General features: G+C 39.8%; 2 protein-coding genes across 3 annotated transcripts in view; one reads left to right on the forward strand and one right to left on the reverse strand.

The window, feature by feature from the left end:
- The window catches only part of Atp6v1d (ATPase H+ transporting V1 subunit D), a 15,276-nt gene extending 9,928 nt beyond the window's left edge, over positions 1–5,348 (reverse strand). Inside the window, exons 1-2 of the mRNA XM_051196196.1 lie at positions 5,157–5,348; positions 971–1,088 (exon numbers count right to left, since the gene is read on the reverse strand). Of these exons, the coding sequence (XP_051052153.1) occupies positions 971–1,088; positions 5,157–5,197 (159 nt within the window). The 5' untranslated portion in view covers positions 5,198–5,348. The remainder of the gene's footprint in view (positions 1–970; positions 1,089–5,156) is intronic.
- Positions 5,349–5,457: 109 nt separating this feature from the next.
- On the forward strand, positions 5,458–27,154 carry Eif2s1 (eukaryotic translation initiation factor 2 subunit alpha). 2 transcript variants are annotated; one of them, XM_051196195.1, is made up of 8 exons: positions 5,458–5,595; positions 10,230–10,471; positions 15,890–15,969; positions 17,309–17,460; positions 21,604–21,710; positions 23,269–23,366; positions 25,010–25,153; positions 26,618–27,154. In XM_051196195.1, the coding sequence occupies exons 2-8, from the start codon at positions 10,231–10,233 to the stop codon at positions 26,741–26,743; spliced, it is 948 nt and encodes a 315-aa protein (XP_051052152.1). In that variant the 5' UTR covers positions 5,458–5,595; position 10,230; the 3' UTR covers positions 26,744–27,154. The 2 variants fall into 2 exon arrangements, with proteins under 2 accessions (XP_051052152.1, XP_051052151.1); XM_051196194.1 differs by lacking the exon at positions 5,458–5,595 and adding an exon at positions 5,717–5,930.
- The last annotated feature ends 288 nt before the right edge of the window (positions 27,155–27,442 follow it).

The following is a 27,442-nucleotide window of genomic DNA, read 5'->3' on the forward strand; positions in this document are numbered from 1 at the left end:
GGAAGCAAGAAGAGACCTAGCAAAAGAATCTTTAGTTTTGAGAATGATTCTGTATTGTTCACACACTACTGCCCAAGATAACCACTGAACAGAGCCTACTATGTGCTGACACTACTTCAGGCACTGGAAATAGAGTACTGAAAAGAAAAAATCCTTACTCTCGGGAAATCAAATTTTCTAGTAGGAGTGAAATAATCAAGTAAGAAAATACCATACAGTAGTCTGTGCTAGCATAAGAATAAAATGAGAGGTCACCCAAGTAAAAAGAGTAGTCACTTCACCTTGGATATCAGCAGTGGCCTCTCTGAAGACATCAGAATGACCGCAGAAGCCAGTCAAAAGAAGTCCTAGGGGCCAGATACAATGTCTTATGCTGTAATCCCAGCACTGAGAGACAGAAGAACTGCCATGAATTCAAGACCATCCTGGCCTACAGAGTAAGACCCTATCTCAATTTTTAAAGGACTAAGAGAAAAGCATGTTAGTCACAGAACAGAATGAAAGGCCCTGGGAGGGGACATCAGGAAGAGAACTCCCCGAGAGGCAAGCATGGCACAGATGAGACCAAGTGACTCTGCAGACATACGACAGAATTCAGGTGTTATAATGAACTCTTTGCAACTTAATCTCTATGTGTACATGTGCCAGTATTCTTTTGCTATTATTACACCTATTATAAAGGATTATTATTTTTGATAGGAGAAAAATTGTTTTAAACAATGTAAAGAAATATTAGGAAGTAGATATTTAACTCAATGGTGTGTATTTAGCACACATGAGGCCTTATGCCCAATCCCCACCACCAGAAAGAAAGAGAGAGAGAGAGACAGAGAAGGAGAAGAAGAGAGAGAGAGGGAAGGAAGAAGAGAGGAAATATTGGGAGGAAAACTTTCAGTGCCAAAGGCCTTGCTTGATTTTCCATAGACATACATATTAAATAGATACCCTGTTAAAGCAAAGTTTATTCTACCTCTATTATCTTCTTCAGAATCTGTCGAAATCGGAGAGTTAAGGCATCAGATTTTTTCTTCAGGAGGTTTCGACCAGTCTGTGCTCCTTTTAATCGAGCTTTCATGATGGTCTGTGCCCTACAAAAACAAAGAAAACACATTTATTGTCACCACTTAGAAGACACAAAAATACCTCCACAGCAGAATGTGTTTGTTCAAGTGCAAAGAACAGACCTATCTACAAGAAACCAGACATGACTTTCTTTAGGAAATGAGGCTTAGGAAAAACCTCATGATCTTACATTTTTACTGCTATATTTTATGGTACATTCTACACCTTATCCACAATGATGCATTGTATTTCTATTACTGGCATGGTGTTAAAGTGCTTCTGTGTCCTAAAGCAACACCCTGTTCACCTGTGAGTGGCAAGCTAACCTTGGAGTGAAGCCTCCTAAACTTAGTGCATTTGTTCCTCACCAGAAGTCTCAACCCTGAAGTAACAGTGATATCTAAAGTGATATTGCTGTTGTAGTTTTCACATGACAGATAAATTTTAATAGTGAAAAAGTGTTTGGGTAATGTCTCAACAGACTGCCCAGCCCAGAAACAATAGCAAAATAGCATGTAGCAATGAATCTATGGGCAAATCCTCTGATTACTAAAAACTTTCACTAAGAGGTTATGGTAACAGATAAGTAATTCTACAAATGGAAGAAAAAAAAAAAAAAAAAAAACCCTTAGCCTTCACCTTTAGGAAAGTGGGGCTCAGAAAAGTAGCGCAACTTCCCCACAGTTAATCACTGAAGAACAGGCAAGCAGGAATCTGAACCAGATTTGATTAATTCCAGAACCCACCCAAGTCTCAAAAGATGGCTCCAACCTTGGTTCACCAGAGCTCCATTCCACACTGCCTCCCCTGAAAGATGCTAAGTTACAGCACCAGAACAATTCTCCATCTGAGAGATAGTTAGCAGTGGACGACTGCAGAGACTGGCCTCGCCAGGTCTAATCCTGCTTCAGCCTCCAGCCTCAACAAGAGCCATCCACAACAATGTGTACACTGAACATTCTTCACTGTTGACACTAAATACCAGGATTGAGATTCAAAAGATTGGGTGAGGGACTGAGAAGATGAGTCAGTGTGTAAGGGCACAGGCTCTTCAAGCATAAGGAACCAGTAGACGGCCGGGCAAGTCTGCATGTGTCTGTAACCCCAGCACTGGTAGGCAGAGACAGACAGATCCTAAGAGCTCCCTGATTAGCCAGTCTAGCCCAAACCACAGGCTTTCCAGGGAGACTGTCTCAACGAAAAGTGGAGAAAGCTATAGAAGAAGACACCAGACATCCTGTTCTGACCGCCACAGGCACATGCACCCATATACCTGCATGCAGTGTGCACACGCGTGCACAGGCGTGCGCACACACACACACACACATACAGTGCAGGCACACACTCACATAACTGCATGCAGCGTGCACACGTGCACATGGAGTGGGAAGAGAAAGTTGGGTAAGATTTAGGTTGATTGGAGCACTACAGATACCTGCAAATTTGGAACTCATAGATGAAACTTGAGTTCACTCTAGATGACTGTACTTCTGTGAATGGGAAGTTTTCAGTAACTGAGATTCTAGAGCAACTGGAACTGAGTATGAAGTGTGAACGCCTGTAATCCCAGCACTTGGGGGTAGAGGCAAGGAGACTGGAAGTTGAAGGTCAGCCTGGGATATATAATGAGTTAGAGGCCAGCCTGGAATTTTAAAGAGAAAGGACTTCTATTAACTTTAAGGTTATGTGCCTTTTTTTTTTTTTTTTTTTTTTTTTCCAGCTTGAGACAGGGTCTTATTTATCCCAGGCTTGTTTTGAACCCCTGACCCTGACTCTGCTTCTTGGATGCTGGGTGCTGGGCTTCAGGCATACGCCACCACACCCAGTTTTATGTGGTACTGGTATCTGAGAGCCAAGGCATTGTGCATGTTGGCCAAGTGCTCTACCACTGAGCCACCCATCCCTAGGCCCTTTTGGGCCTCCTTTGCTCCCACCTAAAATTGTTCCATTTTCCGGTCATGCCTGAATGAAAGCAACATTCCACAGGAGAACAGCACCAAGTGTATGCACATGGAGTCACAATCAGTACTGTGTGACCTAGACCATGGCTGTCAAACCCGTTCCTCTCTATTTCAGAGCTGCTCAGCCATACAAAAAAACAAAAGTCTGACCTTCAGCTAAAACAGTGACTTTGTCTCCTGCTGAATCAAAGACATCTGACTGCATGACAAAGAGCCTGCTGTCAAGCTGTGGGAAAAATATTGACTTCCTACACCTGACTTCCTCTGGAGCAGCTGAGTGCTCTCAAATAGCTGTTTTCACCCTCACACACCTATCATTTGTCTTACCTCAGCCCAAAGAAGCCCACTTTCACCTCCTAGTCCTAAATTAAAAGGTCCAAGTAAAAATGAAAACTCGCAGCATTATGAATACCGATTAAATATGGCCAGACATTATTTGAACAGTGAGACCACTGACAGCAAGGCCAATAAATAAAAAAAGTGAGCTCCATTCTGGGTCATGCAGACATGCCTGTGTATTTTAAAGATGGTGAAAACTGAAAACCACTAAGGTTGGTGAGTCCACCAGTGGCTGGGTCAGCCTCGTCTGCTCACTGACAATTAGACAAGTTAGGATTCTAGCCTTCCACAGAGTCACAGAGATGCCATCCTTCTGGTCCATTACCTTTCAAAGAAGGGCTCTCTTAGGTCCCTGACACATGAGTTACACAAAATATATATCCAATTGGAAAAACTCCTTTTAATACATGTTCTGTGGGAGAGAGGTCTAGGATCAGGTATTAGCTAAAACAAATATTTACTTCTGTCTGCTTTAGAGTTTTGTTTGTTTCACGCAGGCATGGTTATTTTTAGTTTTGAGGAGCTGGGGGATTCAACCCAGGACCTTGTGTATGCTAGGCAAGAGGTCCACCACTAGTTTCTAGAAGCCATGTTGGTATCTCAGTAAAGTTATTACATTAAATGTTGAGGAAGTCTTGCTCTGTATCTGATCCATAGGCGTTGCATTTCTCCACAACTAGCCCATTTGAACAGTTAGTACAATCTGCCATTTCAAAGTCAGTGAGGTAAAGGCTAAAAAGTATTTAAAAAAAAAAATTGAAACTCTTTCACTCATTCAGAACTACATGCACCCTGGCAGAGACAGGGTTCAAATATAACTAAAGAGTCCTCAGAGTCTGTGAGGAGAAAAGAAGAAAGATAGGATAAGGGAAAAAATACAGTATCACACACATACCCCACCCGCCCCAATACAGAAACTCAATGAAAAGACCTAAATATTAAGAGTATAAACTGATGTCCTTCTTCAGAAACAAAAGAGAACACAAATAACAATCTACACGTTGTTATGCATATTTGAGAAAACTTCAAAATTTCCTTTACAAACGTCATTTCCCTGGACAAAGATGTCAGGCCAAAACAGAAAGGCAGCCTGCAACTGAGCCGATCCCAAGACGGGGCGAGGGGGGGGGTGTCAAGGAACATTTTTGTGGACCGCCTATGCATTTACAAATGCTTCCCTCAACCAGGGGGTAGCCCATAGATGGGTGGGAGAAAAGATCCCGCCAAACAAACATCCGTGTGACAATGACATATGTGACACTGCTAGAGGTAGAAAAGAATACCGTTATCACGAGCTTGAGGGGCGCAGGTAGGTCACCCAAGGCAGGTGACATTGGACGGGACCCAAGATTAAAACGGACAGCTGAGCTAGGGCGACTCATTCAATGCCTCTTTGGCCTAGAGGTCTATCACTGACATAACTTCCATCTGACAGCTCTGCTCAAAACCACCTTAGCTTCTACCCCTCAGCACTGGCGAGCCCTGTGAGGCAGAGGTGGCGAAGGCTCGGTTATGTAAACTGTGTGTGGCTCAGAGGGTGTGTGGGGGAAATGAGTCAAGACATCAGATCTCCAGAAGAGCCAGCAGGAGGAACCCCCTTTCGTTTGGACTCAGAAGGATCAGTGAGGGGGCCATAAGGAAGTCTGGCTCTGAACGCACGGGCAGACCCCGGGGAAAGAAAGCTCTTGAGCGGCCCAGAAAGCAAGGAAGCTGGCTGGTGGCCAAGGGTACGAGGGATGCGCTCCGGGAAGGTGTTCCCGAACCTGGAGCCACTGGTCCTATTCTTCCACTTACATTCGCGAAGGGAAGATTTCGATCCGGTCTTTGCCCGACATTCTGACGGCGACTGTTCGGGTCGGGCCCCAAGCCGGGCAATCGTGACTGCAACACCGCCAGAACTGGCTGCCCCAGAGCCTTCCTCCACGGGAGTCAGCTGATGGGGGTCACTTGACCCTCTCGCGTTGCTAAGAGGCTACAGGATACCGGTCCCTACTTCCGGTTCCTATTGCGAGAGGACTGAGAGGGAGGAGAGGGCTGGGCGTGAGGAATGCCCGGATGTGGAGGCGCGCGCAGCCCGGAATTCCGGGTCCCTCCACAGCCCCTCCCGCCGGCGGCTCGCCGGTGCAGATCGCAGCATGTTCTGAGTGACGAATCAGAAGATCACGCCCCTCCTCTTCCTCGGCTTCCCCGGCTTTCGTCACAGCGCCATCTGTTGGTTGAGTAAAACTTAAACGTAACCATTCTGGAGCAAGGAGCAGAATCTGACCTCTTCTTTAAGCCTTGCAAGTCCCCTCCGCAGAATCTACCAAGTGCGGAGGAAACGAACTTTTCAGGTCGTCCTGTGGTTCACACCGCTCACGTCTGGAGGACCAAGACTCTATGGTAGTGGTAACGAAGGGCCTTTTCTGTCGGCGCTTGCGCAGTGAGAGGTGGGGCCGCATGCGCGCTGGGTTGAGCGAAGCGCACGCTGAGGAGCTTTGGCGTCCGGTCCTGGTGTACCGAGTTTCTTCGTTGCTGTTGAGGAGCGCGGCGTGGGACCCTAGTTCGGGATTCACACATACACCGCAGGTGACTGGCCCCGCACCTCGCTGTCCCCAGGAGTTCACTTCAGCCGTGTCCCGTGACAGGAGTGATCGAGCGAGGCTAGGCCCCAGGCCATCAACCCCCGTTTCCCGTCCTTGCGCGGGAAGTGCCCGGACCCCGTCGCCCCCGCCCGCTGGTTATTCCCAGGGTCGTCTCGCCAGTCGGGTGTCTGGTGCTGTGAACCACAAACGTGGCTGTTGGGGCTGAGGGACCGGCGAAGGAACGTGGCCAGCTAGGTGCCTACACCTTCTGGTGGGGAGGCCTCCGGAGAACGCCGCGACACCCCACCCCTGGCTCCCGACGACTGGGCGCTTGGCTTTTACCCGGCCTGAGAATTTGGGCTTTTTTTTTTTTTTAAAAAAAACCTTTTCTGCCCCAGGATAATACCAAAACTTTCCTGACTCGGTGAAGACTGAGTCTTCGCCAAATAATAGGATAGATCACCGTGTTTCAAAAAAATCAGGTTCAAGATACTCCATAATGTTACCATTAAAGTTGAAGATCGTTAAGTTTTCTTTCTAGTTATGCGTTTCGGGAGAGTGAAATCATCCCTGGAATTGAAAAATTATGCCATTGGCTACTGCAAGAATAGAAATGGCATCTTTTTAAATTATGGAAGCTGAAAGCCTAAAATTGTGGGAAACTAGAGCTAAATGTGTGTTCACACTCGGGGCCTTTTAATAACCCCCCCAAATTTAGTGTTCAGTTTTCATCACTGTTTCTTGAAGAAAGGGGGCATCCACGAAGTCTCAATTTTTCTCCCCATTAAGTTGTGGGGGGGGGGAGCTTGACTGTCATGTCAGTTACATGAAATTGTAGTGCCTTTTCTCAGTGCTTATGACGCCAGATGGCAGGTGCTGATCTCAGAAGGTGTGGTTGTACTGGTAAACTTCAGAGCTGAACAAGTCTTTGCCCAACCGCTATGGTGACATGACACTGCATTGGTTCTAGTAAACACCTACTGTTAACAGGGGCAAAATGCTGATAATGTAAGGTATTTGAATTTAACTTCGATTTTTGGGCAATATCTTTTGAATAGTGGGGTTTTGTTTGTTTTTCTTCCCTTAGACAGTGTTTCTCTATAGCTTTGGAACCTGCCCTGGAACTTGTTTATGGGTTTTTTTTTTTTTTGTCGTTGTTGTTGTTATTTACATCAAAACGACATAACAGCCTGTGTGGTGGTGTGTGCCTGTAACCCCAACTACTTTAAAGGCAGAAGTGGGATCTTGAGTTTGAGGGGTGTGAAGTGCTTTAATCCCAGCACTCCGTAAGCTTGAGACTAGCCAAAGCTACAACAGTGAAAACCTGTCAAAAACGGGGAGTGGAGAACGTGTAACAGTATTGTCATACTGTGATATATTGAGGCTTTATGGATAAAAGACACATCAGATTTAGTGTCAAACGACTTGGGTTTGGCTGGGTTTGGCTGAGCATACCTGTAGTGCTAGCACTCTAGAGGCAGTAGCAGGTAGATCTCTGTGAGTTAGAGGCCAGCCTGGTCTACAGAGCCAGTTCCAGGACAGGCTCCAAAGCAATACAGAGAAACCCTGGGGGGGGGGGGGACCTAGACATAGTGTAAGCAGCATACAACATACCATTAGCAATGCCCCATTATTTATTCTTTATGGGGGGGGATTTGTGCCTTCTGAAGTAGTAGCTATATCTCCCCTCTGTGTCCTCTTACCCTGTTGCTTGTATTTAACCAACAGATTAAGCCAAAGCATCCCTCTACTATTTGTTGAAATTTTGTTGAATAAATAGGATAAACAGCTATTAAATCCCCTAAAATTGTTCCACAATTATTTATTGAAAGTCTGTTTAATTCTCAAGTTCTCTATAGGTATTTGAAAACATTTGCACCCCTACCCTTAAGAGAAGCACTGTTTAAAAATGAAACAACTGTTTCCAAATGAGTAATTCTGGCTGAGTGTGGGATTGCTTTTGTTTACTAAATCCCTGTTTTGTTGAGCTGAGAAAGAAATTAGTCTGTTGCTTTTGGTTAAACAGTACTGTTGGTTCTGTCATAATAGTTTGGCCTAATTTGCGGCATATTTTTCCAATACTTAATGTGTATATCAGTATTGCTTTTTGTTCATGTTAGATGTTTCTACTAGTGATATTTTTTAATGTGTCCAGATTTTAAGAGCACGCCCCTGTTCAAAATTTAATAGGCTCAGATCTTGACTTTCACTACACATCTGGAGACTTTATTCAAGAGCCTTTATTCAAGCTTGAGCTTGGACCCTACATCTATCCAACATAGTGGTGAGGTCAGAAGAGCCACAAGCCCAGTTGGGGTTATTGCGGTAAATAAGGATCAGGATAAACAAATAGGCCGAATAGATGTTTATTCAGGGAGAAATAACTTACAACCTAGACAGATGAACACCAGGAAATTCAACCCGATCCTCTCCTGTCCGAGTCACGCCAGAAAGAGAGAGCGCCTTCCTGGCCCCCTCCGACCTCCTTCCTCAGGTCACCTCCGCCCATCGCTGTTCAGGCTTATATTTGTCTAGGAGTGTCTTGGCGAAAGGAGGTGGGTGTTTGCTATACTAAAGGACGCATGGTGATCCTATCTATAATGATTGGAATGTGAGGTATTTTCCCCTTGGATGGTCCGTTCCTGGGTTTTGTTTGGGTGGTCTCAGTTTGTGGTCTTTCTTGGAACCAGGTATTGCTTTAGGGTAAACTGAAACTCAAGCCTACTCTTTGGCCAATCTGTTGAGCCTGTCATGGCTAGGCCCTACACCAATTAAAAGTAAGTTACTGAATTTTCACAATTATATCCTTAGGCCTTTAGGTGATGCTTATACTACCTATCTTCTGGGCTCTGACACAGTAAGTAGGTTGTGATTAATAGAAAAACATAAAAGACCTCAGCTACAATTAAAGTTTGAGGACTGGCTTTTTAAAGTATAGTGCTAACTGTGGTATGATTTTTCAGCATGTGGGTCACTAAAGAGATGGTGCTGGAAACTGGGTGGATCAAAGAGAATAATTTTAGGTATCTTTAAAGGATGGGGATTAAAAGACAAGAGCTATGGAGATGTATAAAGCATGTCTCAAGATTAAACAAAATAAAAATAAGACTGGAGTAAAGATTGGTGGTGAAGTACTTCCCTAGCATAGGCAAGATCCTAGAGTCTCAAAGTATTGGAGAATAAATAATACATTAGATTGTAGTCACTGAATTAAATTACTTGTTTTTAAAGGAAATAAATGAAAACAAAGTCTTTTTGTCTTCAGAAACAGCATTTCTTTGTAGTTTTGGCTGTCCTGGAAATCTCTCAGTATACCAGGCTGGCCTTGAGCTCACAGCAATCCACCTGCCTCCTGATGCTGGATTAAAGGTTCATGCCACTGATGCCAGGCAAGAAAATGAAGTCATTTTTATTTTGTGGGTATTGTGTCATATGTATATCTATACTGTGTGCTTGCAGAGCCCACAAAAGCCAGAAGAGGCAAATCACCTTGAATTTAGTTAAAGATGGTTATGAGCAATCCTGTGAGTGCTAGAAACCAAATCTGCATTTGTTGGAAGGGCATCCAACCACTGAGCCATTTCTCTAGCCCCTTAATAAATTTTTAGGTTGTGATACTGTAATTTTGGCACTAGGGGTGCAGCTCATGAGAGACAAGAAAGGATTGTTTTGTGTGTAAATAGAAACTTAGCTCAGTCTGTAGCATCGCAGAAAGGATTGGTTGTAATATTTGCCACAATGGTTAAGGAGTAATCTTCCCTTTGTGTGCTGTGTGTTAGCATATGCCATGTGAGCCAACAGTGATGACTTCCATTCCATATTTCATAAAATGTTGGGTGATGATTTATTGTATTGGTGGGGTTTGCTTTGTTTTTGTTTTAAGATAGCATCTAGTTACGTTGCTCAGGCTATCTTTAAACTTGTAATCGTTTTTTGGCTAAACCTGGGAGCTTTGGGATTACAGGTATGCACCACAATGCCCTACTTAAGTGGTAATATTAAAATAGTGATTTACTCTTGACATATTCCTTTAATCCTGAGGTTTCACGGCACTTTATAGATAGTCATTATTTTTTTATTGTTCCTCCAAAGTGATTGCCTAAGCATTATGAAACTATGGAGCAAATAAAAACTAAACCTTGGTTCCTGGGTACCTGTCCATTTTCTGACATTTAAGACGTTTAAAGAGATGAGACTAGAGTCTACTTTCCTTTGTCATGTTCTTTCATTGTCAGAATCTTCAAAATAATTTTTACCCTAACTCAACTATTTCTATTTGTTTGTTTGTTTGTTTGAATTACAGAATGCCGGGTCTAAGTTGTAGATTTTATCAACACAAATTCCCTGAGGTGGAAGATGTAGTGATGGTGAATGTAAGATCCATTGCTGAGATGGGAGCCTATGTCAGCTTGTTGGAATACAATAACATTGAAGGCATGATTCTTCTTAGTGAATTATCCAGACGACGTATCCGTTCTATAAACAAACTGATCCGCATTGGCAGAAATGAATGTGTAGTTGTCATTAGAGTGGACAAAGAAAAAGGTAAGTGAGAAAAAAAAAGCTAAGAACTATAAATTACAAAACTACAAAAGTTTGTTGTTAGAAGACTTATTTTAAAGTACATATTTTAAAATACACTGTTGTTAAACTACTAAAATTCTTTTATACATGAAGTTGTTAAAGAAGCTTTTGGAAGCTGAAAAGATAGCCAGTCAATTAAGTGCTTGAGGAGGGTGAGTTCATTTCCAGAACCCAAACAAAAAAGCCAGGTTTGGAGACACAGGCTGATAATCCCAACCCTGGGGTATTGGGAAATCTGGGGATTTGAGACCAGCCAGCTGAACTTACTGAGTTCCTGGCCATTGAGAGATCTATGTCAAAAGTGAAACTAAACAGCTCCTGAGAGTCTCCTATAGCCTTGACTTACATGTGGCATACATGTGTATACACATATGAAGCCACATGAACATACTCACATCTGTATATATGCACAAGCCTCATTTCTCTAAAATTGTACCAGTTAGCCAGCTAAGAAAGAACCTTTCACAGTAGTAGTAGTAGTAGTGGTAGTTTAATAAGTACATTCTAAAGTTAGTTTTGTGGCCAAATAACTTGAAACTTCGGTATGTATGAGGATTTTGGTAATTAACTCATAACCAAAAAGAAAGAAACCTAGAATAATAGTTAACTTATCTGTATTTATAAGGGGAAGCCCCTGGAAAGAGTCAGCTCATAACACTTCCAGACAGCAAGTTCTCAGTACAAAGGTATATTAAGGGGTGAGGGGGCTGCCACCTCTGGACAGGACAAAAGCAGGCAGCAGGTATTTCTGCAGGGGAGGGTTTTTAAAGATCTTAGGTGCCCTACTTGAAGAATCTTCAGTATGCAAAAAAAAGTGATCTAGCACAGTTCCTTTCTTCCAGTGTGGACTATCAGTTTTGGACAGCTTTTTGATTTCACCTTATTACTTACACAGTTAATTTTTATGCATGCCTGGTGTTTATGCTGCTGGTAAATGTCTTGTCTAACAGGATCTAACTTTCTCATATTAAAACAGATCTCCTTGTTGGACTTGATGGTACACACCTTTAATCCCAATACTCCAGAGCCAGAGGCACACAGATCCTTGAGTTTGAGGTCAGCCTATTCTAAAGAGTGAGTTCTAGAGCAGTCAGAGCCACACAGAGAAACCCTGTATTGGAAAAACAAAACAAAACACTCAGGTGACGAAGGCTGCAGAGATGGTTTAGTGGTTAAGAGCACTAGCTTCTACTCTAAAGGACCTGGGTTTGACTCCCCAAGTACCCATGATTGCTCACAACTGCTTGTAACTTCAATCCTATTCTAGTTTCTGAGGGCACTGGGCAGGCAAAAGACCCATACATGAAAAAAAAATTAACTAATAGATGAATGAATAAATAAAATTAAAACAAAACTCCTACAGGCTTTGTATTTTGCTTTTGTTCTTACCCTGGAGTTCTCACATTAGAACAGTCAGATACCATTTTATTAAAATAAATAAATAAATAAAAATGACAGCATAGTTAACCAAACTACATTTTAACTGCTTCTTATTTTAAATTGGCACAGTACAAATAGGTTCTGCTATAGAAATAATCTTACATGTATCTGTTCTATTTTTCTGAAATATCCTTCTTAATGGCATCTGAAAATATACCTGATTCCTTTGCAGTTATTTTATGTAATATTTTATGTAATAAAGAATTATAAAATAAGGCAGTATTTGGGTCCTACTGTTTTGGGACAGGGTTGTGAAGACTTAAAAGCTGAAAATATGTCAGCAAACTCAGTGGTGGAAGACATTAAAAACAAGTCTAGTCATCATAGGTATGCAGTTTTTCACTCCCGACCACTAATTAGCTGACCTGAAACTAACACCTAATAAATTATAGTGAGAGTGATAAAGCCAGTGCCTACTTAATAGTCCAGCATGATTTACATGGAATCTGGGGGAAAAGATGAGTTAAAAAAGAAAATGACCATTCAGCACTGACTAAAAGATTTTGCAGAATCTGTGGGTGGGGGACAACACAAACATTCTAAGTGCCCTGAATAGCCACAGCAAAATGAAAAATAGTGGTAATGGTAAAGAATCAGAGCAGTAGTTCTCAGCCTGTAGGTAATGGCCCCTGTAGGGGCCTGTAGGGTCAACTGACCCTCACAGGGGTTGCCCAAGACCATCAGAAAGCTCAGATATTTGAATTATGATTCATCACAGTAGCAAAATTATAGTGATAAAGTAGCAATGAAAATAATTTTATGGTTGGGGCTCACCACAACATGAGGAACTGTATTATAGGGTTGCAGCATTAGGAGAGTCCCTAGTCTTTATATAAATTCTGCCTCAGTCTGTGTGATGCCTCAATTGATAGACAGGTAGCCTTTAAACATCTAAAATCTGAAGATTAAAATTATTTCCTACTTGAGTCCACTTAAGTAGTTAATTTTTCCTGATGAAACAACTTCCAAAAAATCCATATGCTTAAAGGGAATATATAGTAAGCCAGAGCCTACCCCAAATATCATTCATAATGTCAAAGATATATCTAATACTGTTACACACAGGAGACAGGAAAAACAAAACAATGGCCAAGGGATAGTTGTGGGGATAGTTACTAAGATCTACCAGAGATAATCTTTGAATTCAGTGACAAAAGTGTTTAAAGTGATTGTTATCCAAACACATTAGGAAACTGTTCTTTTAAAGAATGAATAAAAGGAAATCTTAAGAAATTACAAAGTCTTACAAATTACTACTGAAATTCTAGAAATGAAAAATTCACTGGATAGGCTAAAAGATTGAAGATGATAGAACATTGGTAAACACTGAAAATTAGCCAGTCTAAAGGGCAGAAAATATTGGGGGAAAATACAGATAAAACATCAACAACCATCCAGTATCAAAAGTACTATACCAGTAGATGAGAAGGGCAGGAAATGTATTTGAAAAAACAAAAACCAATGCCTGACTGCCTAGGTTATAGTGAGACATTCCCCAAAAATCGAAGGTTTCCTGTAATTATTGAAAATCAAATCTTGAGTTTACAAACTGGAAAAAACACAAGTTTTTATAACGTAAATAATAATTAAACTAAATGCACGCATGTCAAAAACATTGTGGGGATGGACACACACACAAACAGTACATAGTGTGTACGGGGGTAGAGATACAGAGTACGCTGCTCTACTCCGAAATAGAGGCCAGGCCTTGGAAAGAAAAAGTCGTTAGAATTGTATATCCAGTGATAAGTAATACCAAACAAAAGTCAAAATAGAGGTGTTTGTTTGTTTGTTTTTGTGGTGAGAAACTAGGAATTTACTCCCAGATAGAACTGCACTAAGGAATACTAATACCCTAGGCTAGTCTTGTGTTAACCTGAAATGAAATGTTTAATAATAATATTTTCCCTTTCTCCTAATTTCTTTACAGTGTATTTAGTTGTTTGTCTTATTTATACCATCGAGATATAAATTTATGAAAGTGACTAAGTGATAACACAGGGAGTGATGGCAGGGAACAAGCAGGTGTTAAGCAGTTCTTAGCCTAGGTTGGCCTCAAATTCACAAATCTGAGCTACCTACAGTACCTGCCTGCCAGTGCCCTCTTAAATTCTGGCTGGGTGGGTGACTGACAGAGCTGACCAGTTTGAATAATTCTGAAAGGTGCTGTGATAAAAAGGTTGCCAATAATTTATTTAATTCCTCCTGATTTGATAAGGGCTAACTACAATATTGGCATACTACGTAAGGATATGTAGATTCCTGATTGGGTAGTTAATATAATTATAAGCCCATTGATAAACTTTTCTAATAATTGGTTGGCCCTCAGAGATCCTTTCTCACTGAAATTATTGAGACCACAAGTATAAGAACAACATTGAAAATACATAGATACATGCATGGTGGTGTAAGTCTTTAGTCCTCAGGAGGCAGAAATAGGCAGATCTCAGTTTGAGGCCAACCTGGTCTACAGAGTTAGTTCCAAGACAGTCCGGACTACACAAAGAGAATCTGCCTCAAAAAAAAAAAAACAAAAAGCAGGATGTTAGTGGTATAAATCCCAGCACTTGGGAGGCAGAGACTAGTGGATCTACTGGCAGGCCATTCTGATCTACAGGAAAACCAAGACTACACAGAGAAACCCAGTCTGGAAAAAACAAACAAAAAAAGACGGGGAGAGGGGCATACTAGACTCACTGGTGCATGACTATGCTCTCAGCTAATCAGAAGATAGAGGTAGAAGGAGCACTCTAGAGTTCTTGGCAGTGTAGAAAGACTGTCTAGGCTGAGAATTGCTTAGAGTGTTTCTCTAACATGAAATTGAAATCTTGGGGTGATCTCTGATACCATAAGAAAAGATAGGGGAGAAAAAACAGTAAGTATAGTATTATTGGCAATTTTGATTTGTACTGTTTCAGTTACCTACAATCCCAAAACACTAGTAATTGTCTTAACTCAAGAAAAACACCAATGCACATAAAAATAAATCATTTGAAAAATAATGCTGGGACAATTGAATGTCCGTATGCTAAAAAATGCAGAACATGATTCATAAATACTCCTTTTTTAAGAAAAACCTAAAATCATAGACATAAATTAAATTTTAAACTAGCACTTTTAGAAGAAAGCAAAAATAAATTTTTATAACTTTTGCTGCAATTTCTTAGATTAAAACTTTACTTCTGTAAGAAGAAAAGATAATTGGACTTCTTCAGTGTTAATAAAGATTAAGGTTGTTTGGTAAATATTGTTAAGAGAATAAAAAGGTAAAAAAATTTTGTGTGTATATTTTGTATTGTGGTCTCGTGACCTTTGTTATGACCAGACATATGATTGTGGGTGTGTCCATGGTCTGACTATTTGACAAATTCTGTCATCTTTTATGAGTCCTATTTCTTCAGGTTATAAGGCCAGCATCTCTGAAAGAGAATCTACTATGCAGATTTTTTTTAATGGGGTTAAAAGATGCTTTAGTCCTGCCTTCTGGATGTATTGGTCATGCAGAAGAATGTTATTTTAATTGAAGATCACCTCTCTTTGGATTGTTTGGTTTGGCTTTGAGATAGGGTTTCTTGAGCTGAGCTAGATTTAAACCTACCTGCACCTTCTAAGTTCTTGAATTAATAGGCATTTGCCACTACATCTGATTTGACAATAATAGCCTCTTAATCACATCATGGTAGGAGAGGCATTTAAGTAGCTTTCAATTAAATAATTAAAAATTATTAATTCCTTCCAACATGATCAAGAATGTATAACTACCCTACCCTATAGTAAAAATATTTCTGAAATTTTATATAAATTTCTCATAGTATTTTGTCTATGATTTTCATGGAGATAATTATAAGCTCAATCAGATATTTAATTTGCTCATAAGATTGTTTCTAATAGTGTTTATATTTGAACAAATAAAAATTATTTTTAAATATTTTCTCACAGGCTATATTGATTTGTCAAAAAGAAGAGTTTCTCCAGAGGAAGCAATCAAATGTGAAGACAAATTCACAAAGTCCAAAACTGTGAGTTGATTCTCTTTGTTAAATTATTAATGTATATGAGGGTTTTGCCTGCGTGTATGTGTGTGCATTATGGTTATGTCTGGTTCTCAAAGAGGTAAGAAGAGGCATCAGATCCTCTGGAACTGGAGTTACAAATGGTTTGAGTCACCGTGTGACTGCCTGGAATTGAACCTAGGTCTTCTGCAAGACCAGTAATGCTCCTACCAACCAAGCAGTCTTTCTAGCCCCTGATCCTCTGTTTTCAACGACATTGTTTCTAGTTTCTTTGCCTTTTATTAGGATTTTGTTCTTTTCTGCTGTGTGTGTTCCTGTCCACAAAATACCAAGAAAATATTTAAATAAAAAGTTTTTGGTTTTGTTTTTTAATTTGGGTTAATCCAGTATGATAGTTTGACACCTGAAAAGCAGCTCTCGGAGTGCACCTGTGAAGGATTTGTCTTGGCTAAGGTTAATTGATGTGGAAAGATCCATCTTATTTGTGAGAGGGACTGATAACTGACCAGGGGATCCTGGCATGTATGATGTAGAGTGCAAGCTGAGCACTAGCATGTGTACAATGATTCATGCTCTCTACTGTTGACTGCTGATGTGACCAGCTTTCCCAGACTTCTGCCTCTCACTTCCCTGCCTGAACTGTAACCTGGTGTTGGAAGCCAAATAAACCCTTTCTCCCTTGTGTTGCTTTTGATGTGAAATGTGAAACAGCTTTTTGTTACATTTATTTGTTTTGGTAAGTGTGTGCACGAGCACACATGGCAGATGTGTAGTAGAGGTTAAAGGGCACTTGTGGAAACCTAGTTCTTCTACCATATGTGTTCTGGGGATTGGACTCTGGTTATCCCTTTTAACATTTACCTACTCACTGAGACATCTTGCTAGCTTATGAAATACCTTCTTAAATATTTTTCTCTAAACTTGTATTATTTTTTGGAGTTTGTTGGGTAAGAAAGTAGAACATAATTATTAAATAGTAAACAACAAAAGAAATATTAAAGCTCTTAACAGTTTTCTCCTTAAAATAGTATGGTTTTCTATATACCTGATATATGCAAGAGCTCTCTTGGTAAGGAAAGATACTAAGTTACAAGTGAAACAAATTTAGAGATGTTAATCTGTTTGAATGTCCCGAGTTGTGTCATATTTCTGCTTGTTATACCCACTTCAGTCAAGTATTATGAAGTACTGAATATTTCTTTATGGAGAAAGAACTTGTAGTTAAGAGATGTTACTGTTCAGAAATTATTGAAGTGTAAAATTACATCTTCTAGTGAAGTATGAAAAGCTCCTTATTTGTGGATCTCTAATTTTCAAATTACTGAGTTCTTCATTTTGTATCTAGGTTTATAGCATTCTTCGCCATGTTGCTGAGGTATTAGAATACACCAAGGATGAGCAACTGGAAAGCCTGTTCCAGAGGACTGCCTGGGTCTTTGATGACAAGTACAAGAAACCTGGATATGGTGCTTATGATGCCTTTAAGCATGCAGTCTCGTAAGATAACCTTGATTCTGACTTTGTTTCATCTACCAAGTATTAACACACAGGCTGCTTAGCTAGGATCTAGTCATACAATATCCATATATTAGGTCCTTGTCATATTTAGCTTTAAAAATATTTCAGTGAAAGGCCTGTGATATGGGACAATCCTATGTGGTCAAGGATGTACAGTTTTCATATGCCATATTTACTTGGTTTCATCTCACACTACTTTCTTATAAATTTCCTTTCCTAGTCATTGGGTCATTGGGTGATGTCAGGACCAATGTGGATGTTTCATCCAAAATAGTACAGCTTCTTGCTTACTGCAGTTGCTTGGACTTTCATCCCATGCCACATTAACGAAGCTTCATGTGGCCTCACCATGGACCTTTTAACCAAGTTTGCTTTGCCTTAAAACCTGTAGTTCACACATTCTGTTCTTTTACCATAATCCTACTGTGTGTCTTCTTAAATTCTTATGTATTAGGCTTTGGTCCCAAACCTGTTTTTACTGATATCCAGCCTTCAATTGACAACTCCCAACTTCTCTGCAATTGTGGATTACTGACTACTGCTGGAAAAAGTAGTCATTTGGTGTCTCTGTTTATCCAAGGTCTCACTCAGCTATGTCTTCATTGCTGCCCTACATCTCTCAGCTCTTGGCTAGTTCCTCCTCCCATTTTTATGGTGTCTGTTTTAGAGTTTCTCGGTGTTCTTCCTCAGAAGCAGTCACTCACTCATGGCGGATCTGCACTCTACCCATCTACTTTCAGACCATTTGACCAGATCATTTCTCCTGTGCTCTTGGGGTTCATGCCCTTTCTGTTCTCAGACTAATCCTACAGCCTGTCAGCCATTCCTTTGCTTGGATCTTCAGCCTTTTCCTTTATTGATTTCTGCCCTTACCATAAAAATATTCTCATTTTTTCCATTTATGCCAAAAAAAACAATTTATCTTTCCCTTGACTTTCTTATAGGTAGCATCATGTCCTCTCTTGTTACAAGTTGTTTTCCCTCCAGCCTGGTCCCACAGCCGTGCCAGCCCCAAGTAACACAGAGAGATGCTGTATTAGATATAAAGCTGTTGGCCAGTTACTAGTGTTTCTTATTGTCTAGCTCTGTCTTAAATATTAACCCATTTCTATTAATCTAAGTGTTTTCCACATGGTCTTATCTTACCAGAGAGAGGATCTAGACCTCTATTTTCTCAAGTCCTACCTGTTGACTCTCCCTCTCCCTGAACCTCCTGAGACCTAGTCCCGCCTATCTTGCTTTCTTATTGGCCAACAGGACTTTATTCATTAACCAATAAAAGAAACACTCTCTAGTAACCACTTACTTGTCCCTGCTTGCTGATTCTGCATATTTTCCTCCCATTCCTTCATAACCGTTAATGCTGCAGGAACTCCTCCCCACCGTTAATTCCTAGCCCCTGGGAATGAGAGAGGAAGACTAAGCCTGTTAGAATCTTCAGCATACCAAATTACCTGCTGTGACTCTGTATATGTGAGAATTTGTAAGAGAGAGGAGGATAATAATAGATTACACTGCCATAGTCCTAACATCTTCTAATATATGTTATTGTCCTTATGTTATAACTGAAGAAACAGAGGCAAAGATCAGTTTGTTCAAGATCAGACATCCCAAAATTTGTGTCACTGATATTCAAACCCATGCACACTAGCTCCATCCAGATCGTGTACCGTTCACTCTTAAGCACTATCTATCCTTCTGTTCCGTACTCCTTAGTCAATAGTTTGGGGGGTTTTGTATGGGATATAGAATCCTCTTGGGTGGCTTTTTACCTCTCCTTAATTCTGCATGTCTGTGTCTCACTGGTGGCTCTCTACACACCTAGGTTCCTCCTCCTCATTTCTCCCTGGAAATCCCACTTGTACTTTCCTGGCTAGCTAATGGCCATTTAGCTTTTTATTACATCAATCACAGGAACACATCTTCACAGTGTACAAATATTCCACAGCACTCATTAATGTATATCATTATCACTTACAGTTTTACAATATACATTTTGAGCGCCTCTAATCCAGAAGTACAAAACACCCCCAAATTCTGAAAGTTTGTGTACCAACATTATGGCCTAACCTTCTGTGACAAATAATAGTTAAAATGCAGACACACTAAAGATTGTAGAAAATAATGTCTTTAAGGTATTTATATGAGCTACACTCGATTGTAAATGAATTTCTTGTTCAGACTTGGATCTACTTCTGGAAATACTTCATTTGTATAGATAAATACTCCAAAATCTTAAAATGAAGACTATTTATAGTCTCAAGATTATAGGGTTTTGTTTTTGTTTTTTTTGGTTTTTTTTTTTTGTTTGTTTGTTTGTTTGTTTGTTTGTTTTGTTTTGTTTTGTTTTTACTCTTGGCTGTTTGCCTGCCACCTAGCTCCCAAATAGTCACACAAAGGCTTGGTCTTATTTATGAATGCCTGGCCTCACCTTGACTTGTTTCTAGCCACCTTTTTTAAGATTATTTCATCCATTTTTACCTCTGGGCTTTTACTTTTCTATATACCGTTCTTTACTTCTTACTTGTGTGGCTTGCTGTGTAACTGGATGGCTGGCCCCTGACATCTTCTTTTCCTCCTTCCTCTCTCCTTGATCTCCTCTTCCCATATTTCTCCTATGTATTCTCTCTGCCTGCCATCCCCACCTATCCTTTCTCATATCTCACTACTGGCCATTTAGGTCTTCATTAGACCATCAGGTATTTTAGACAGGTGGAGTAGCACAGCTTCACAGAGTTAAACAAATGCAACATAAAAGAATGCAACACATCATTAAACAAATGTTCACACCGCATAAGTAAATGTAACACTTCTGCAACTAATATTCCACAGCACAAGATTTCACAAGGATAAGATATATAGTTAAACTTTAATCCATTGTTTTATCTCTCTGAAGTTGCATTTTGCCTTATAAGGTTGAGTAAGGTTTTTCCATATTGAAGATGTATACCTACTTCCTCTTAATCTGTGTATCATTTCATTTTGGGAATATACACTCTATGTTCCTCTATCAAGAGATTTAATTTCTCCATTTTTCAAGTAGTATTGTGAATAAATGTATGTGTGCCTTTTTCTAGATTTAATAAATATTTACATCTATTTGGTTTTGCCAAATTACACTCCAAATTGGTTCTATAGCTTATATTCCCCAGCAACTGCAGAGGTAGATATTACTGTTTTCCCTCCTCTTCACCACCATTTGGTGTATATGTCAGGTTTTTTTCTTTTTTTGCCATAATTTGTATGCCCCTGCTTATTGCTGAAGTCAACAGCTTTGTATGTTTATTGATTATAAATGACAGTCTAAGTCTGTCTTTGTCACCGTATGATGTTGTAGATATCTCTGTCATTTGTGCAAGCTAAATGAAAAGTCCTTCTTATGCAGATTCTATCACTTTTCATTGAGATCCCATGTTAGTTTGGATCCTTATTCATATTAGTCCTTTATTGCATAATATAACTTATTGTAATGTTCCTCCTCTGCATTTTAAGGTCTACTGTCCTTTTAGTTACCCTTTTGGGGGAGCAGTTCGGGGCAGGAGTGCTGGGATTAAAGGCATGTGCCACCACTACTCAGCTCCCTTTTAGTTATTTTTTTCTCGTTGTCATTTATTCAGTTTCATGCCAGTGTTAGCTAAGCCCTTCCCTGATCTGGGTCTTGGACCCTTGGTATGATCTAATGAAATGCTGATTTTTGCATGAAGTCCCTCTGAACCTCACTAACTGGCAGTTCCTGTTCCACTGCCGAGGTAGATTCTAAGTCCTTGAAGTAGATTCTAATTACATGAAAATGTTTAAGTTAATTATAATAGAATATCAGATTTATATTAAAACGTATTAAATTGCTTATTTTAGCCAGATTTTTGTTTGAAAATCAGTTGAGTGATTTCTGTTTGTCACATACTAAGTACATTGCTTCACTTAATAGAGCAGTTCTATGAGACACTTGTTCCATCCTCAATTTACACATTTGGAAAGGGAAAAGAACACATGCAAATCAAGATTTCAATTGCTATACTAAAAGCTTTGCTTTGTTATTTGTATCATTCTGTGGTCATGTGTTTGGTTTCCTAGTTATCAATAATGTTACCATTATATTTCTTGTTTCTTTGTTTTTCTCAGAGACCCGTCTATCTTGGATAGTTTAGATTTGAATGAAAATGAACGAGAAGTACTCATTAACAATATCAATAGGCGTTTGACACCACAAGCTGTCAAAATTCGAGCAGGTAAATGGCTTCTAAATGACTTTTTAAATACTGTATGTTCCTAAACAAGCTGTTAAATAATGAGACCAAAATATTTGTTGCTACAAACCTTTTTTTTTTTTTTTTTTTTTTTTTTTTACTTATTTAGTTAGTTTTGGTTTTTCAAGACAGGGTTTCTCTGTATTGCTTTGGAGCCTGTCCTGGAACTAGCTCTGTATACCAGGCTGGCCTCAAACTCACAGATCCACCTGCCTCTGCCTCCCGAGCTCTGAGGCTAAAGGCGTGCAAGTATAAATTTTTCTAAATATTTTTTTTTTGTAAAAACAGTTTTAAGTTTTGGTTAGAGTTTGGTTGAGTTTTTGTTTTTTTTTTTTTTTTCCCCGAGTGGGGTGCTTGTTTATTGAGGGCTCTGGGGTTTTGTTTTTGCTCTTAGAAGAATCAAACCAGGGCTTCATAAATGCTAAGTTAGTACTCTACCGCAGTCTCATACTCCCAGCCCAAGAAATTACTTCTACAAAAGCATAAAATATATTGAATGAAAATAGTCCTAGAAGTTCAGTTAACCTTAATTTATCCCTTTTACAAAAAGAATTATTATTTTGCCTTAGTATACAATTTAAAGTATTTCAACAGGACAGTGATATCCTAATATGCTTCTGTATTTGACCCGATGTCAGTTATCTAGAATATTTTCAGACATTCTTCCTGTATACATAACTTTACAAGATCATGTGTCACCCTGTGGGTCTTGACCCTTTTGGGGGGTGCGTGACCCTTTCATGGGAGTTGACTATCAGATATCCTGCATATCAGATGTTTACGATTTATAACGTAACAAAATTTTATGGTTGGGGGCCACAGCAACATGAGGAACTGTTAGAGTTGCAAGGTTAGGAAGGTTGAGAAGCACTGTTCAAAGGGGGAGAGGTATAAAAATCAGAGTGGACCACATTCTTAGCATTTGCGAAGTCCTGGATTTGCTCCCTGGTAAAAGTGTATAAATATTAATGTTTCTTCCTAATAAACATACGGGGGGGGTGTTAGCTCAGTTGTAGAGCGCTTGACTAGCATATGCAAGGCCTTGGGTTCAGTCCTCAGCTCCAAAAAGAAAGATACAGATTTTATTAATTTTTCACAATTACAAAACTATATACTTACCTGTCTATTACAGGTGTTCTAAAAGATTTGCTGGGTTAGGCAAGATGGCGAGAGCTGCTCCCGCATGTTTTCTCTTTGACCTCCACACACTTGTATGCACCTACATACACAAGATAGTAAGTGTAATAAAGTAGAAAGAATTGCTGGACCAAATGGGTGCAGTTTCCAAATACATATTTTGCTGTCAGAGTATTTGATATTTTTTGTCTTTTGTAAAATTATCCTGCCTCAGTTTCCCTATGCTGAGATCACAGGTTTGTGACTACATACATAGCTATAATCGGGTATTTTCAGCTGTAAAAATGTATTTCTGATTGAGGTTAATGTCATAAGTATACTGGTATAACTTCAATATCTCTGATTCTTTTGTCTTTCCTTATTGTCATTTCTGATACCAGCTTTTGAATTTTTGTAATTTTAGATATTGAAGTAGCTTGCTATGGTTATGAAGGAATTGATGCTGTAAAGGAAGCCCTGAGAGCAGGTTTGAATTGTTCTACAGAAACTATGCCCATCAAGGTAAGTTATGCATTTTCTCCCACCCTGCTCATTAGAACCTTGTGGATGACCTGTGTGCTGGCACTTGAACCCAGTCCAGTCTCTCTCTCTCTCTCTCTCTCTCTCTCTCTCTCTCCCTCTCCTTCCTTTCTTCCTTTCTTCCTTTAGGTTGGTTGTGTTGGGTAGGAGATACAGCTCACTGGTAAAGTGCTTGTCTGGCATATTGAGTGCCCAGAGATTAATTCCCAGCATCTAAAAAGTAAAGGTATCATGGGGATTGAAGAACTACTTCAGAAGTTCTACTCTTGCACAAGATCTGAGTTGAGTTCCAGCCCTAGATATAACACTTCAGGCACCCATATACCATACACACACATCAGGTACCCACACATAATTTAAATAAATAAATGTCGAAAACCTGTTATGTCTCATTTTTAAAAATCCCCCCCCCCCCAATCTCAGTGTTGAACAGTCTCTTTGTGATATTTCTTGGGAGGTTGTTTAGATCTGCCTGCCTCTGCCTCTGAGGGCTGGGATTAAAGACATGAACCACCACCACCTGCCTTTTTGTTGGTCTACCATCACAATGAATGGGAGAAGGGTTCCTATTGTGAGTGGACCAGCAATATTAAATCTTTACAGTGAGGAATTCAGTGCCCAAAATGTTCATAGTCCCTTGAGAAGGGTAGCATTCTCAACAACATACATTTAGCTTTGAAGAAGCTTGTCTAACTGGATAGTCATTACTGGATTTCTTCCATCAGTTTAGACATAAATAGCCCTTTACTTTTACTTTCTTTCTTTTTTTATTATTGCCAGGCATGGTGGCACATGCCTTTAATTCCAGTCCTTGGGAAGCAAAAACAGGCATGTTCCTGTGAGTTCAAAGCCAGCCTGGTCAATAGAGTATGAGACCTTGTCTCGAAAGGGGGAGAAAATATAATTTTTACTCTATGCAAGTGTACCATGTCCATGCCTGGTGCCCATAGAGGCCAGAAGAGGGCATCAGATCTTCTAGAACTGAAGTTACAGGTGATTGTGAGTCACTATAGATGCTGAGAACCAAACTGGAATCCTGCCGAGCCATCTTTATAACTCTACTTACCCATTATGCTGATGACAACTATCCGAAATGCCCAGTCCCAGTAGTTATAATTTTTCATATTTAGTATTACAGTAGACTATATGAGCTGGATTAGATCATTGTATCAGTGGTCTGTTGCTGATTGATGGTTAATATTAATTAGTTTACAGCTTAACAGATTTAGAGTCCACCTGTGCAGAATTGTCTTAGTTATGTTTGTTGAGTTTTACTGACCCACTCACTGTATAAATGGAGAGGGAACTGAGTAGCTACATGCATGCATTCATTTCTGTCTTTTGACTGCAAACTGCAGACATAGCTTGACTGTTTCAGATTCCCACTGTTTTGACATTCCACCTTGAAGGACTATGCCTTGAATTGTGAGCTAAAATAAATCTTCTCCCATAAATTGTTTTTGTTGGAGTATTTTTATCAGCTCAATGAGAAAAGAGGCTGTTAATAAACTGATGGAGAACTAGGAGGCAAGTTGAGATGATGCCTTCATAGAGCAAATTAATAAAGTAATTCTTGAATTCTGGTTAAGTATATTCATAGCTTCATTTTTTTCTTTCTTCTTTAGATTAACCTAATAGCTCCACCCAGGTATGTGATGACAACAACGACGCTAGAGAGAACAGAAGGCCTCTCTGTTCTCAATCAGGCTATGGCAGTCATCAAAGAGAAGATTGAGGAGAAGAGGGGTGTGTTCAATGTTCAGATGGAGGTGAGATCATTGTCTTATTTTTTACTTTGTTCTTAATGCTGTTTTGTTTTATGCTGTTGATATAGGAGATCCCTCGTAGTCCAGGTTGGTCTCCAGCTCGCTATGTAATCAAGGCTAGCTTTTAACTCCCTGGTGACCTCTATTTATTTTAATTTTCTTTTTAGTGTATGTTCACAGGTATGCTGACTCATGGGTGGACATATGACAGCCAGAGGCCCAGTGTCAGAGATACTATGCCTTGTTTTGTAAGACTCACTAACCCTGAAGCTTAAGAGCCACCTATCTTCGCTCCCCTTGGTCTAGGTTATAGATGCACACCACTATGTCCAGCTTCTGTATGGCTGCTGGGTTTGAATCCAGTCCTCATACTTGTACAGAAAGCACTTCATCTACTTAGCTGCCTTTGCAGCATCTTAGTGCTCAGATGTGGGGCCAGCACGATGGCTCAGTAGGTAAAAGGCTCTTGCTACCAAGCCTAATAATGACCCATATTTGGTCTCCAGGACCTATGTTAGAAGGAGAAAACTGACTCCCAAAAGTTGTCTTCTCAACTTCAAAAGCACACTATGGTTTGCATTCCTACACACACAAATAAGGTATTATTGTTATATCAGATGAATTGAATATGATGGTTCTTGCCTATAATCTCGGCACTTGGAAAAATTGAGGTCAGGATAATTGCCTAAAGTTCAGAGCCAACCTTGTCAACATGCTTAGGCTACCTGCCCAGTCAGACTAGTTGTTGGGAATAAAAAATTATGAAGTATAAAGTAACCATTAATACTGAGTTCCTAAAAAAGGGTTTTTGTTTGTTTGTTTGTTTTGTTTTTTTTGTTTTTTTTTTTTTTTTTTTGGTAATGAGAACTATTAGCACTTGACTGTCATATTGTGGGACAGATATTTGGGCCAATGGTGTTAGGGTCTTTCCCCTCAGGAAGAAAAAGAAAAAAAAAAATTGCTGGGCATAGTTACAGAAATCTAATTTCAGCACTGGGAGCCAGAGGCAGAAGGACTGCCTTGTCTATATAAGAAGGCCTGCCTGCCTCAAGTAGTTATCTGTCTTTCCCTCGTCTCGATATAAACAGAACCTAATTTCTATATGCTGTTTGTCTATGTGTATAGAACAGTTCATTCTCTGAATATTGAGCCCAGAATATCCATTAAAAAAAAAAAAAAAAACAGGACGTTGGTGGTTCTCTGTTGTGGTCACTGAATTCTTGTTTCCTGTTTAGCTTATTAAAATGGCAGACGTATTGTTCCATTGTAATGTGCACTATTTCCTTGTACTGTTTCGTACTTTATTTTACCTTTCAGCTAATAGAACTTATTCACTGCTAAGTCAGCATGGGTATGACTGAATCATTAGAAAAGAAAGAACACTGGCCAGTAATACTATTGAAGTCCAATTTGCTCCACTTTTTTTTTTTTTTTTTTTTTCATTTTGAAATTATACCTCTTCCACAGCCCAAAGTGGTCACAGATACAGATGAGACTGAACTCACAAGGCAGATGGAACGGCTGGAGAGAGAAAATGCAGAAGTGGACGGAGATGATGATACAGAAGAGATGGAAGCCAAAGCTGAAGATTAGCCTGTGGAAACAGCCCAGTTTCAGGAATACAAAGCAGCCCTTCCTGGCTGTAAGTCCTAGACTTGAAAGTTTTCCAGTATTGAAAACTTCAAAGCTGAATATTCTTATTTCCAAGTATTTAAGTATTCAACAAACCAGAATCTAAACGCCCTCCTTCGTGTCAGCTGTTTTCACACAGAAGCTCTAACACCTCGAGCATTTTCAATGGAGTGGCTTGATTTGACCAGAGACAGATCTTCAGAGCAGTCCTAAAATTGGGCTCTCGGTTTCCATTTCTGATGTTCATGGATTGGCACTCTTATGGTTCAAGGCCTCCATGAAATTTACCAGGGACACCCAACACAAACAGTCCCAACCTTTCTATACAAAATGTATTCAAGCAAGCATCAAATAAATTTCTGGGATATTTAACTTAGGCTTCTTCCTTCTCGTCACCAGTTAAACCCAATCTGAATGCTCAGATCTTAATTATCTTTCTATGTTAGAAGTAAAAGGGTAAGTAATCAAGTGACCTTTGAGTAACAGACTTTCAAAAGGAAAGTTTAGGGTAGCAATTGTAAATGTAACCATAGTGAATTTGGTCCCAAATAGAGAAAAACCTTGAAATTGAATTAAAGGATTATGTGCCTGTTAACCAGTTTGAGACCAGTGACAACTTGTATGAGAGGTCATCACACTTGGTCCCTTTGGTGTATACTA

This window comes from Phodopus roborovskii, unplaced genomic scaffold (genome assembly GCF_943737965.1).
Source record: "Phodopus roborovskii unplaced genomic scaffold, PHOROB, whole genome shotgun sequence".
NCBI lineage: Eukaryota > Metazoa > Chordata > Mammalia > Rodentia > Cricetidae > Phodopus > Phodopus roborovskii.

What these genes read in the sequence shown, in the direction of transcription:
- Eif2s1 (XM_051196195.1), top strand. Translation starts at nt 10,231, where the DNA reads ATGCCGGGTCTAAGTTGTAGATTTTATCAACACAAATTCCCTGAGGTG. An exon ending in CAGAAACTATGCCCATCAAG is followed by an intron (nt 23,367 to 25,009) that starts GTAAGTTATGCA and finishes TTTCTTCTTTAG; the next exon opens with ATTAACCTAATAGCTCCACC. An exon ending in TGTTCAATGTTCAGATGGAG is followed by an intron (nt 25,154 to 26,617) that starts GTGAGATCATTG and finishes CCTCTTCCACAG; the next exon opens with CCCAAAGTGGTCACAGATAC.